Source organism: Danio rerio, chromosome 4 (genome assembly GCF_049306965.1).
Source record: "Danio rerio strain Tuebingen ecotype United States chromosome 4, GRCz12tu, whole genome shotgun sequence".
NCBI classification, from domain to species: domain Eukaryota; kingdom Metazoa; phylum Chordata; class Actinopteri; order Cypriniformes; family Danionidae; genus Danio; species Danio rerio.
Genome location: NC_133179.1, coordinates 10576190 through 10589272, shown reverse-complemented (window position 1 = coordinate 10589272; position 13083 = coordinate 10576190). Strand labels below are relative to the sequence as shown.

General features: G+C 33.7%; 1 protein-coding gene across 3 annotated transcripts in view; it reads right to left on the bottom strand.

Annotated features, from left to right (window-relative positions):
• The window catches only part of ccdc136b (coiled-coil domain containing 136b), a 38455-nt gene extending 29055 nt beyond the window's left edge, over positions 1-9400 (bottom strand). For all 3 annotated transcript variants that reach the window (XR_660714.5, XM_005164607.6, XM_002661377.7), the window contains exons 1-2: positions 9324-9400; positions 8895-9111 (exon numbers count right to left, since the gene is read on the bottom strand). Coding sequence is in view for 2 of the 3 variants with exons in the window: in XM_005164607.6 (XP_005164664.1) it covers positions 8895-8949 (55 nt within the window). In the remaining variant the exon portion in view is untranslated. The remainder of the gene's footprint in view (positions 1-8894; positions 9112-9323) is intronic.
• Positions 9401-13083: the final 3683 nt, after the last annotated feature.

The window sequence follows — 13083 nt, the reverse complement described above, 5'->3', positions numbered from 1 at the left end:
AGCAGTTTTAAGTCAGTTTAACATAATATAAGTTCAATGGACTGATAAGGTTAATTAGAGTCAGCATAGAAATTTATGGCATCCAGGAATTTTTACAGTTGTCAAACTTCTAAATAGGATAGTTAAGCAATTCCAAAGTAACCTTTTCTCAAATATCTGCATAGTGATTTTGTACAGCCTATGCTATATAGTTAAAGTTGGAGTTAAAATGAGCTTCTTTAAATTCGAATAAATCTACATTACATGACAGAGCAGCACAGTTATGTTTTATCACTGAATGAATCTGCGTTTTTGAATGAATCATTCTAATGGAAGACTTGATAAGTCATTCAACAAACCACACTGTTAAACGCATGTGAAAACCAATGACAATTTGACATCAGTGACATTCTTTTGGTATGATTTACTTTTTAAAAAGTATGGAAATGCAATAAAAACTTAATGGTGCCATGTATTACTTGTGTGGTATTTATTTATCCCATGTTTTATCATTTTCACTCCTTTTCACTTTTATTGTACTGTAAAGAGCAAGTACATTCTGCTAAATATATACCGTTGTTCTTTTGATAAATGGATTACTTTGGGAATGCTAAAGGCATGAGGCTTCATTAATAAATCACAAATTTTTCAATCTCTTTTAACATTAGCATTAGAATTAAACCTACGTATAAACCTGGAATAGCGCATACAACATTTGCAAATAATGCACCATTTCCATACAAAAAGTCAAAGAAAAAACATAACTGTCACTTTCTTATTAAACTTATGAGCCAAACATTTAAAAGAAAAATGGACTTTCTTGCAGTAGAAGAGGCCACCATGGGACTTTTTACTAATATAATAAATGACTTGCGCCTCAGAAGACAAAACGCAATAAAGCATTGTTTTTTATTTGATATTCCATAATGTGCATAAAAAAGGTGGACGGAAACAAAGCTTACTGCCTGCTGGATTATTCAACACAAGTTTTCATACAGTTTTGTGACAGTGTGATTTCATTGACTGAGAAAATGTAGATGAAAGACCTATTTTCCATTACAATGCTGCAAACTTATGAATTATGCACAGTAAGTCCAAGGACATTTACTAATCAAGCAAACGGGGTCAATTCTGCTTTCATATTACTTTCTTTAAGAACAAGCACGCCGTACAGAGAGTGCAGAATGACATTTTGTACAGCCTGAAAACACGCATTTAACTGAGCTTCTAAAGCCCTAGCAGACGAACACATGTAAATCAGCATCCGCTCGTAAGCACAGGCCTGTGTTTCAGGAATATCAATGAGGCCTCGCAGGTGAGGAGGAAAATGTGTTCTCAAAACACTCCAATTACGCATCCGTGTCCGCTTTCTTCTCCTCTATTGTGACACCGTTAATTAGTTCTCATTAGATGATGACAACATAGACATTACCACAGCTGCAGAAAAGCATCTGATCAGACTTTAAAACAGGCGTAATGAGGGACTGAACGAGACAATGCAGGAGTCCATGTGCAAGTATAATGGTCAGCGGTTAATTAAATGTTTGTGTGCATTGATATATTGTATATATTGTGTCTAGTATAATGCAGAGTTGTTTCCACGTGCAGGAGTGAATATAATAGGAGTTGTGGATTGCATTATTTAAAGGCCGGTCCTTTTTAATGAGTAAGAAAAGACTTACCGCAATTTATGGATTGTCTATGATTTATTTCTCTTTTTTACGTTTAGGTTTTAGAAATTTGGATAAACACGTTTATCATTTTCATTATTATAAAAAACTATACATTTTTATATTTTTTTAAGCTTAGTTATTTTCTAATCAACCTTTCCAATTTTCATTTATAATGCATTCATGCTTTTTGACTGAGAAAACATGCATTCAAATGTGACTTTAAAAATTATATTTTTTGTAATAGAAAGAAGCTTTGCCACTTTCATTAATTCATTTTCCTTTGGCTTAGTCCCTTTATTCATCAAGGGTTGCCACAGTGGAATGAACCACCAACTTATCCAGCATATGTTTTACACAACAGATTTAAAAAATTTTTTATTTATTTTTTTTTTTATTTTCTTTTTACAATTATTTTATAAGATGTGTAGTTTTTTTTTTTTTGTGGTTGTTTTGGGTTCAGGTCATTTTGGAATATAGGTCATTCTGAAATATATAAATATTATTAAATTTAATCTTTCTCCCCATCTCTCACATCCATTTAAAAGATGAATTTTGTAGATAAACATGAATATGTACACCTACATCAACAATTGCACAGTGAAACATTGAAAACTTGTTCATCAGAAAGTGAATAATTTTTTTTTATTAAAATGAATTCATTTATCAGGGCAGTATTTTATGTTACTTTCATGCTGTTGCGTTAGGCTGTCATTATGAGCATTTATGAAGTTTAGTTATTATGAGCATACAAAAAATTATATGCATTTATAATTTTTTATTTAGTTCAAATGACAATGTTGAACAAAAAAGAAGAAAGAACTACTGCTGAATGAACAAACAAACAAACAAACAAACAAACCAACGAACAAACCAACCAACGAACTAACTAACAAACAACCAACGAACAAACCAACCAACCAATCAACGATCGAACGAACGAAATAACAAAATAAGAAATGAAATAACAAACTAAATAACAAACAAAATAACAAACAGACAAACTAGCTAACTGTTAGTACTAACTGTTTGTTTTAGCACTAAGTTGCAACCTAGTCCTGCAAAGAAAAACACATAAAAGATTTAGAACAAAATCAAATATACCCTTGATCTCTGTTGGCTGTTATCCCGATATCTGAGCTCTTTGCCCGTTGTGGTGGTAAAGGCGTCCAGTCTGAATCCCTGACAGACACGCATCATTGACCATTACACACACTTGCAGAGTAATGTAAGACAAGCCTCAGCACAAACAGGTCACACTGACTGTGTCCTTCCCATTCTGATTCATCTCTCAACAACACACACTGGAAACATCAAAATCAAACACTTTTTTCAAGAATAAGAGCATGTGTCATAATGCATACACTTGTCATTGAAAAGGTGAGGGTTGGGTTTAAGTGAGACATCGCCGGGTCCCTGAAGCAAGAGTGCTTTTAAATGCGTGCGTGCGCACGTGTCACATTTCTGACGCAGTGAGGAGACGCATGAATTATTCACATTGCCTCTATCCTGGATCGGCAGGAGGAAAGGTTGAGCGATAGAAGAGGAGAAACCAAGAAAGGGAGGAGGGGCGGAAGTGGAAGAAGGAAAAAGAGGAAAAAGAGGAGATGGAGAGGAGAAAACGGCACTGGTTTAATGCTCTGACGCAAAAGGAGAAGATGTGTGACGTTAAAGTTTGCAGGAGTCCATACGCTCTCGCCTTGTTGCCATGGTTACAGTCCCTCGCTCAAGCCCCAGCTTTTTTACACTTAACATGCATAGTATAAAACTGCATGAGCTGGTCCTTCTGAGGAGTTATAGAATGCAGCAAAAGAAATCCTATTAGAATTATTATTAGAATACATATTAGAATAAACACAATACATTATAACAAAGATCAAGGTTATATTACATGATGCATTAAGCACCTTAAACATAATAAGGTGATGCTCGAGTATCTTTGACATGGGCCAATCATGAGGAACAACATGAGGACATGATAAGACCACTCAAAACTCCTTAACAATTTCCAGCAACATGCTAATATAACTCAGAACACATTAGCAACCACATAGGAAAATGCTATAGCCACTTGGTAAAGCTTGGTAAAACCTTTTAAAAACTTGCTAAACCTCAAAAAAAAAAAAAAACAATGCCAAAACCATATTAAGTATCTTAGCAACAACAAAGCAATGTGATAAATCTAATCAAAACAACATAAGTACATAGCATTGTGCTAAAACCACACACCCTAACAAGCACATAATGACATGCTAAAACACTCAGAATCACACTGCAACTTGCTAAAACAGTCAAACAACCAAATAGCATCAAGCTAAAAAACCCTCAAAAGACTCTAAAAACTATATGACAAGCTAAAACAAGTCAAGACATCGTAGCTATACAATAGCAACATGCTAAAAATACCTTAAAATATATATAGTCAAGATAAAACACATAAAAATGCATTAGCAACCACATAATGGCATGCTAAATTCTATTAGAGCTTCCTAACAAGCACATATCATGCTAACCACTCAAAAAATGACCTAACGTCCACTTATAAACTTGCTAAAATCACTTAGTATTCACTTAGTTATCACCTTGTAAACACATAGCAACATGCTAAAACGCCAAAGCAAAGACAGAGCAATATGAGAAAATCACTCAATCTGCACTGTATCAACTAAAACCATTAATAAGACCTCAGCAACATGACAAACTAATCAGAACACCCTAGCAACAACACATCAACAGAATGAACCACTCAGAACACCCTAGCAACAACACAAAATGTCCAAAACACCCAATACACCTCAGTAAAATGGCACTGACTTTCAGACAGTCACTCATATTTTCCTCAGAAAATGTATCAGTAAAAATAATAGGCTTAATATTATTTTCCCCACTAATGCCATAAGGGTTACATCATCAGAAGAGGGTTACATCATCACAAAATCTGCATTTTCCAATAAAAATAATGTGCAGAGATGCAATAGAAAGCCAATGGGCCATTTTGATTTCACATCTGAGAACAAGCACCAAAACTCACAGGACGCCAGAAGCTGAAAGACGACAACGATTCAGTAAGAGAAGTTAATTTTATCTCTCAAACTCCAAACGCAGAAACTCTCAAAGCTGGAGCTCTCACTGGACTCCTTTAGCACTCACTTATGATGTAGTTGAAGTTTTGTGTGTGGGTGCCTTAACTTTCCCGTGCAGTGCATATACACTTTCGCTTTATTTTTTTTTTTTGCTAACCGAGTATGATCTCAGTTGAACTGCCCTTGAGATTCCTGCCGTCAGCTCTTCTGGAAAGTTCTAGAGAGCCACTCCTCACATCCAAGATGGGGTCAGAGAGCAACACAGGGAGGAAACCCGCAGGAAGGAGGAAAGGAAGATTTAGAGAAAGGAAAGCCACAGCATGCCTTGTTTAGGTCATTTGGGGTTGAAAGATCAATGTATGTAAACCTTCAAAACATAAACAAAAGCAAAAAGAATGTCCTGCTGTAGGTTCAAAATAAGTTATGCATTTGTAGCACGTTATGAAATGGTGTCAATCCCACAGAAAACAACTTCAACGCATTTTTTAGTTTATAAAAAGATCCTAAAATGTGTCTCATGAATGCATTGGTACAATATTTCTAAGCCAATTTTTGCAGCTTGCAAGATTGTAAAACACTTTTGAGCTGTTAATTCTTATTCTGAATGACTATTCTATGCGGATGATAAAATTCTGATATCTCTCCTCATTTTATATGAAAATAACAGGTTTGGTGCTTTTTCAAATGTCATGACTTAAAAATTATATGAGGTAATATTCAAGTTTATTTTACCACAGAATAAAAAGGAGGTGATTGCAACAATTCTGACTTTTTTCTTATTTTTATTTTTTTAAACTGTGAGATCTGAAACTTATGAGACTCTTATAATCTTAAATTTTATTTCAAACTATTGCACATAACCTAAAACAATTCTGATCTTTTTCTCAACGTTCTGTATCTTACAAATCTATAAGACCTTCTTAAAACTATCAGACATAATCTCAAGTGCAATAAATAAACAGAGCTGTGAAGTTAGATTTTGTTCCTCACAATTCTTACTTCATTTTACAATCCTGTTTTTTTTTTTAATGGAAAGTTTATTTGTCAAGTTAATATCTCAGAGAACAGTCAAAATTGCAAGACATAAATAAAATCAGATTTACAGGACTATAAACTAGCCACTGTGAGAAATAAAGAATCTTGACTTTCATGTTATTATATGAATAGGACAGGGGTGTCAAACTCAGGTTAGTTCCAACTGTACTTCAACATATCTACCTGTAGGTATCAAACAAGCTTGAATGACTCAATTAATTTATTCAGGAGTGTTTAATTAGGGTTCAAGCTAAACTGTGCAGAGCTGCGGCCCTTCAAAAACTCAGTTTGACACCCCTGGACTAGGACTACATTTTTTACAACCGCTGTCAGGTTTTTTTAATGAAGTGCTGTAAATTGTATGTGTATAGGCTTTGTTTTTATTGCTCAGTTATTTACTGTGAATGTAGCGTGTAGTTGGGGCAAAATGTTGTGTTGTTGTACTGTTTTATGGTTTTTGTTCTCTATCAATTTACTGTATTTGAGATGTCAACAGTAGCAAATTAATTTACTCTTACAAGGATTAATAAAGTTTTCTACTACTACCACTAAATTTTTTAGTTCGTCAAACTGAAAGCTACTTTTGACTACAAAAGTGCTTAAAAAAACAGGCTGCAGGACAATTTCAAGCATCTCTTGAAGTTTTCTAGGGCAGTTGGGCTGGAACAAAACTCAATCAGTATAAAATGAGAATAGCGTCTCAGCATGCAAATGAACTGCAATAGTGAAAAACTTTTCGCGGCTTTTGACTTGACCTAAACTTTGCAGGCACCCAGAATGTGGGCGACCGCAGAAAGAATGTGTGTTTTCATCATCCGGGGGTGGACAGGGAATGCAAGTGACACTGGAAAAATGTGGTGCATGTGGGCGTCTGGTGGATGGAGGAAAAGTAGGCAGCACCATTATTGCTGGTTAAATCAGCAGGCCATTTAAAGGCATTTGTCAGAGAAGAACTGCATAGAGGAGGCATGTGTTTTTGACTTATAAATCCACCAACAGAAACAAATATTGCAAATTTACACCGAGATCAAGTAAAACTACGTTTGTGTCTTGTCACAGGGGGAAATGTATATTGGGAAAGCAGTAAGAAAGATGGAGACGGTGCGACTGAAGCTTTGAAGATCACATACGGCTCTGCTTTTGATCAGAGGCTCAATTTAAAACAATCCCTCTAGTCTGAGAAACAGCTATTGAGGACATAAAATCCCTTGTAAGGAGAAATCTACAGCATTTTAGTGTGCATAAATGCAGCAACTATAATCGTTTTTTTTAAACAGCAAACTAGCCAGCATGCATCATATCAGAATATAAATAAGCAGTTTTCCATGACTCTTTGCTGTGCATCTTCAAAGGCTTTGCATTCATCAACCAAACTATGCAGTTTCTTGCAAATATGCATAGTGTGAAAATGAAACAGACTTTTTTATTAGCAGACACACACAAGATGATCACAGTTAAACGTCCATCCTTGACAAGATTATTATGGAAATTTGGTAAAGTATGAATGTGTGCACAACGCATATATAATATTAATCTGTTACTAGTTAAAACAATCTCTGACCCCCTTTTTTTCTCCTCTCTTTTTTGTTTAGTATTATTTTTTGCTATTGTTGTTTCACTTTTAACTTAAAAAAAGATGAAGATAATGATCATGATGTCTAATTTTGCCTTATTTCTTTTACATCTCTTTAAAAAGATTGTTTAAAAAAGTATATATAATCAAACTAATTACTTCCAAAAAAAATAATCAAACATTTTATTCATATCAAAACTGTGTATACATATTATTATCATCATCAATTACTGATTTGCTTTTTTCAACATTTAGAATTATAGATTATTTCATCAATATTTTCTCATTTTATTCTTCCAAATGTTATCTGAAGCAATAAAGTGGACAATTGGCTTGCATTTTAAATGCTTTATAAAGTATTTGGCATTGCTTTTTTAAATTTAATGCAGACCCCAACAATAGGTCTCATCTTTGACACACTTTAGAACTTTTTTTATCACATTTGTACAATTCAGAGACAGATATATCATCTGATATATTATGCAATTAATTTTGGGGGATTTTTTTCCCTAAAAATAATAATAATTAAATCTTCACAGATAGACGTATCGTCTGATATTTTATGTAGAGTGATTGATTCTGGGGGATTTTTGATTCTAAAAATAACAATAATAAAATCCTTAAATGAATTTGTAAAATTGACAGATAGATGTATTATCTGATATTTTATGTAACAAATTTTAGGGATTTTTGTTCAAAAAAATAAATAAATCCTTAAAATAATTTGTACAATTCACAGATAGATGTATCACCTGCTATTTTTTGTTATTCATTTTGGTAGATTTTTGTTTAAAAAATAAATAGATAAATAAATCATTAAAATCATTTGAACAATTCACGGATAGATGTATCATACGATATCTTATGTAATTAATTTTATGGGAATTTTTTTCCTAAAAATAATAATGATTAAATCCTTAAAATTATTTGTACAATTCACACATTTGCTTAGCTGATTTTAAGGATTTAATTATTATTATTTAAAGAAAAATATCCTCCAAAATTAATTACATTAAATATCAGATGAAACATTTACCTATGTACTATATATCATCAACTAAATATTTTTTAAGCCACTAACTACTAACATATTTTTTTACATTACGTTCTTTTTGTTTTTATCCTTGTTTTATTAAATTATAATATGCCAATAAAAAATTACAACCTAAGATACAATGATACAAACTCAAGACATACTCTCAAAATATATCTCAAGAATCCATTTTACTTCTGAATCAAACTCTTTTCTTTTTTATCTAAAAACCACCAGGTAAACAACACCATTTGTCTAGTGCTGCAGGTGCATCTATTTAACTCCAAGAATGACAAACCAAGCACTCTCTCTCTCTCTCTCTCTCTGTTTCTCTTTATCATCATACAAAGCCCTAAATCAGCCTCATCCTCCTAAACAACCTTCTGCCAGATGAGATACCAATGCAGATCCAGGCAGGAGGAGAGAAAACAATAATTATTTTCATGCATCACCGCACAATCGAACACCTGTAGAAACTGACACACACACACACACACACACACACACACACACACACACACCTGCAGGATCCAAGACCTCCTCGATGACGGGTGGCAGACGCAATCCGCAGTCCATGACCGCAGTGGACAGGCTTCAGGAAGAGGGAGAATCAGATGTCCAAACACAACACACACACTCGCCAGCAGAGCAGAGACGCAGTGAGTCTGTTCAGAAAACAGCAGGGACGATCAGGAACGTCAGGCTCCACACAGACTGTGCTGCGACGGTCGATACATCCTGAAACACACACACATAAATGCACACAGATCAGTTCAATATCCTTGTAAACAACTGCAGGCATCACTTACTGAGGATTTACTGCTCTTGCTTAACAAGCGTGCAGCTTCCTCTCTCGGCTGTCGTATTGTCTCCTCCATACAAAAACAAAGCAAAGCAGCATCAAGGGTGTTTCAGAGACATGCTTATTCTGGAAGCACTGGTCTGCTTACCTTTAATGAGATCTGTGTGCAGCTCAGGACTCTGACAGCTTATGTTGCCGTTACTCGCTGTGTATTATGTGTCGTTTGCTGCGCGTCCTGCTCTCGTCTCTCCTCCCTCCTTCTCTCTCTCTCTCTCGCTCGCTCACTCGCTCAAGCTCTCTTGCTCCCCCTTTATCTTTCAGCTCAGTTTGCTCTTTTGTCATCAGGTAACTCTTGGGCTGCTTTGTGTGAAGAACATTTTCTGCGAAATCAGATGTTGAGAGAATCTTGATGCTTTAGAAACATCAATTATGGTGAAAAGCACTTTACAAATAAACCTGAATGAAATGAACTGAATTTTGCACACAAAAAAAAACTGACGGTATAACTCTGGCTCATAATGTATGGCATAATACTTATAATTAGGCCCACCCGGAATCTGCGCGCGCAGAATTCCGCAGATTTTCAGATCTTTAGCCCATCATTATTTCTGTTTATTTACTTGAGTAAACGTGTGTAAATATTTATTCAGTTGTTTTAATAATTTCAGTAATATTATTGACTAATGTGAAAATGTTCATCTGACAGTAATATTTTCTGTCTTTTACTAAATCAAATATATGACAAACTTGCTTTATTTACCAAACAAAGTGAATCTAATTAGATTTACATTTTAAACATTAAATAAAAGTAAAAAGATATTATTTTTTATTTCATATATTAAGGTTTTAGTTATGATACTCCCAAAATAATTCCGCTGAAATCCGCAGACTTTTACCAAAATTTTCTGCAGAAATAGCAAAAAATGATTCCGTTTGGCCCTAAACTTTTACTTATGACTTTATTCTTTAATTTTTTATATATGTTTTGTGTGTTTTTAATTTGAAATGCTTTAAATTTTATATAATGTCTTTTATTGTCCTTATCATCATATTTATTATTGTTATTGTTATGATTACTATTATTATTACCTAATTAAATGTAGAATTTATTTTATTTTGAAGTTACTTTTTGTTGTCATTTGTTTTAGATTAAAAATAGGATTACTTAAATATAATATTTATTTATTTTTTTATTTTATGCATGAATGTTAGCTTGTTAAAAGTATTTTTTAATGTGAAATGAATAAAAATTCTTTTAAATTCAACATTTTGGTCCTCACAAAAAAAATCTTCCTCATGTCATTTCAAACATGTAAGTTTTTAAAACAATTCTGCATTATTATTATTATTCTAATTATCTGAAACTATTTAGAACATTTTTTATCAAATACATTTCCATTATATTATGGAAGTCACTGAGAACCACAACTATTTAGTCAACAACATTCTTTAAAACAATTTTCATATTTGATGTTACTATAGATTTGGAACAACATCAGGAAATTTCTGGGTGAGAGGTTACTTAAATTTTGCATTCCATAAACATAAAAAAAATGTTTTTATTTCACAGCAGTCAGCTAAATCAAAGCCATTTTGGGAGTATATATTTACATTCCAAGTGTGATTCGGGTAGATCTGGTCCTTCATCCTCCCAGCAACATTAATTAAAACAACATGGAGGCCTCATTCTGAAACTCACGGGCCGTTTAGGATCAGACTGGGCAGATGGCCAAGAAAGACGTGACTACACAGCAATGCAAAACCCTAAAAAGAAGAGGAAGAATTTTACCAGTATGCGTAAACATAACTCATTTTATGAGAAAAAACTTCTAAAAAACAGTTACATTCAATCCCTTAGTGTCTTAGGCTGTATTTAGAACAAAAAAACAGCTCACTGCTTACTGAATACTGCACACTGTTGAGTAAACGCAAGTGAAATGGAATTCATTACTTCACAATGAACAATCGCATGCAACACGGAAAGCATTTTTCCCCATTCAATTTTTCCCCTTGGGTTTTTTTTTTTTTCATTTAGCAATGCAAGTGATTGGTGGCGTTTTCAGCACAGCATCTTGGGTAAATGAAGTTTTTCTCCATATTTATCTATTTATTTATCTATCTTTTTATTTAATAATTAAACATGTTTGAAGCACAGCAATTACTAACTGAACAAAATACATAACCAAACTCAACTAGTGACATTTTTAAACATTACAAAAGCACAACAAAGTACTTTAAATAAATAAATAAACAAATAAAAACAAAGCTGAAATGTTAAAAAGATATATTAATAATAGGCCTATATAAATAAAAACTAGAATAAATTACTGCGCACAATACACTTATGGTGGCAGCACTAATAAAATAAATTGGCTGTAGTGTATGTATGTAAATGAGTGTGTGGATGTGTCCCAGCACTGGGTTAATTGCAGCTGGAAGGGATATCCGCTGCTTAAAACTTGGTAGTTCATTCCACTGTGGCGACCCCTGGTGATTTAAGGGACTAAGCCAAAGAAAAATGAATGAATGAATGAATGAATGAATGAATGAATGAATGAATGAATGAATGAATGAATGAATGAATGAATGAATTGATTAATTAATTAATGAATGAATGAATGAGTACACTTACGCGGTAGAAATGTATGAATGTATACGTTTGCAACAGCATTTTCAGCCACAAAACACAAACATTACAATACTACACACACATTAGGGACCATTTATTTTGTAAAACACTAGTAAGGGGACAACAAGCTAACATATAAGTCAAAATGGTAAACTCACCTGTAGTTTATTGACTCATTGTAACCTTAGAGTACATATTGTATATACGCAGTGGTCATTGCTTTAACCAAATACCACAACAAGGAAATGGCGTTTACTTCCGTCATTAACAAACAACAGCTGGCTGAGAGACATTTCGCCATTTGCAGGAGCTCAGTATCTTTGTTTTGCCTAAAATATTCAGATTGTAGGAGATCCGTGTCAGCACGAGGAAAAAAAGCGCGAAGAGCTGCCACTCTCTGTCACAGAAACCTGATGGCGTTGCCTGGCAACCGAATGGTCCAAGGAGGAAACTGAATCACTGCTGAAACAAGGCCAAAAACGTTCCCCTCAAATGACACGCCAAACAATGATGAGCGGAAAAGCACGAAACTGATGACTGGTTCGGTTTTTAGTGTTAAAGTTTCATACTTAGACAGCTGGCCCATTTACGTAATGTTTATTTGAGTTCCAGTTCGATCATTTTCTCTCCCTATATTATATAAACACAGCAAAACACCATTATGAGGTCAAAGTCAACAAACGAACAAAGACAACTTTGTAGCTGCTATAAATGAAGGCTAATCGACGAGTTACCGTATATATACTCCTAGATTATGTTTAATTAAGACTTTGAATATCAATAGGATCTGAAAGGGGCTAATTTATATGCAAACATTTCCAAGTAACGCCAATGTGTGAATAGTTTGCGCACGTTCCAGTCATTAACAGAAAAGGTAAGTAAAATTGGTGGTCATTTTGTAAGTTAATTGATAAATACCGAAATAAACCATCTGGTGTAGCCTAAATATATGCTAAAATAAACAAGATCACTTTGTTATTCAGTTTCTCTGGGTTTACACATGTTTGAGTAAAATAAATGTTTGGTTGCACTGCAAACTATTGATGACATTTATTTGATGCTGTTCATGCTGAATTTAAAATAAATTTTAATTTGGAACATAACATTATTACTATTAGACAGTTATAAAATGACCAAAATTAAAAATTTATTTGAGAAGACATGAACTGTCAATTGGGTTGTACCCTTTCAAAAGGTACACATTTTTACCTAAAGGGTCCATATTGGTACCTCAATAGTACATAGTACCTATACATTTTAAGATAACACTTTTATACTA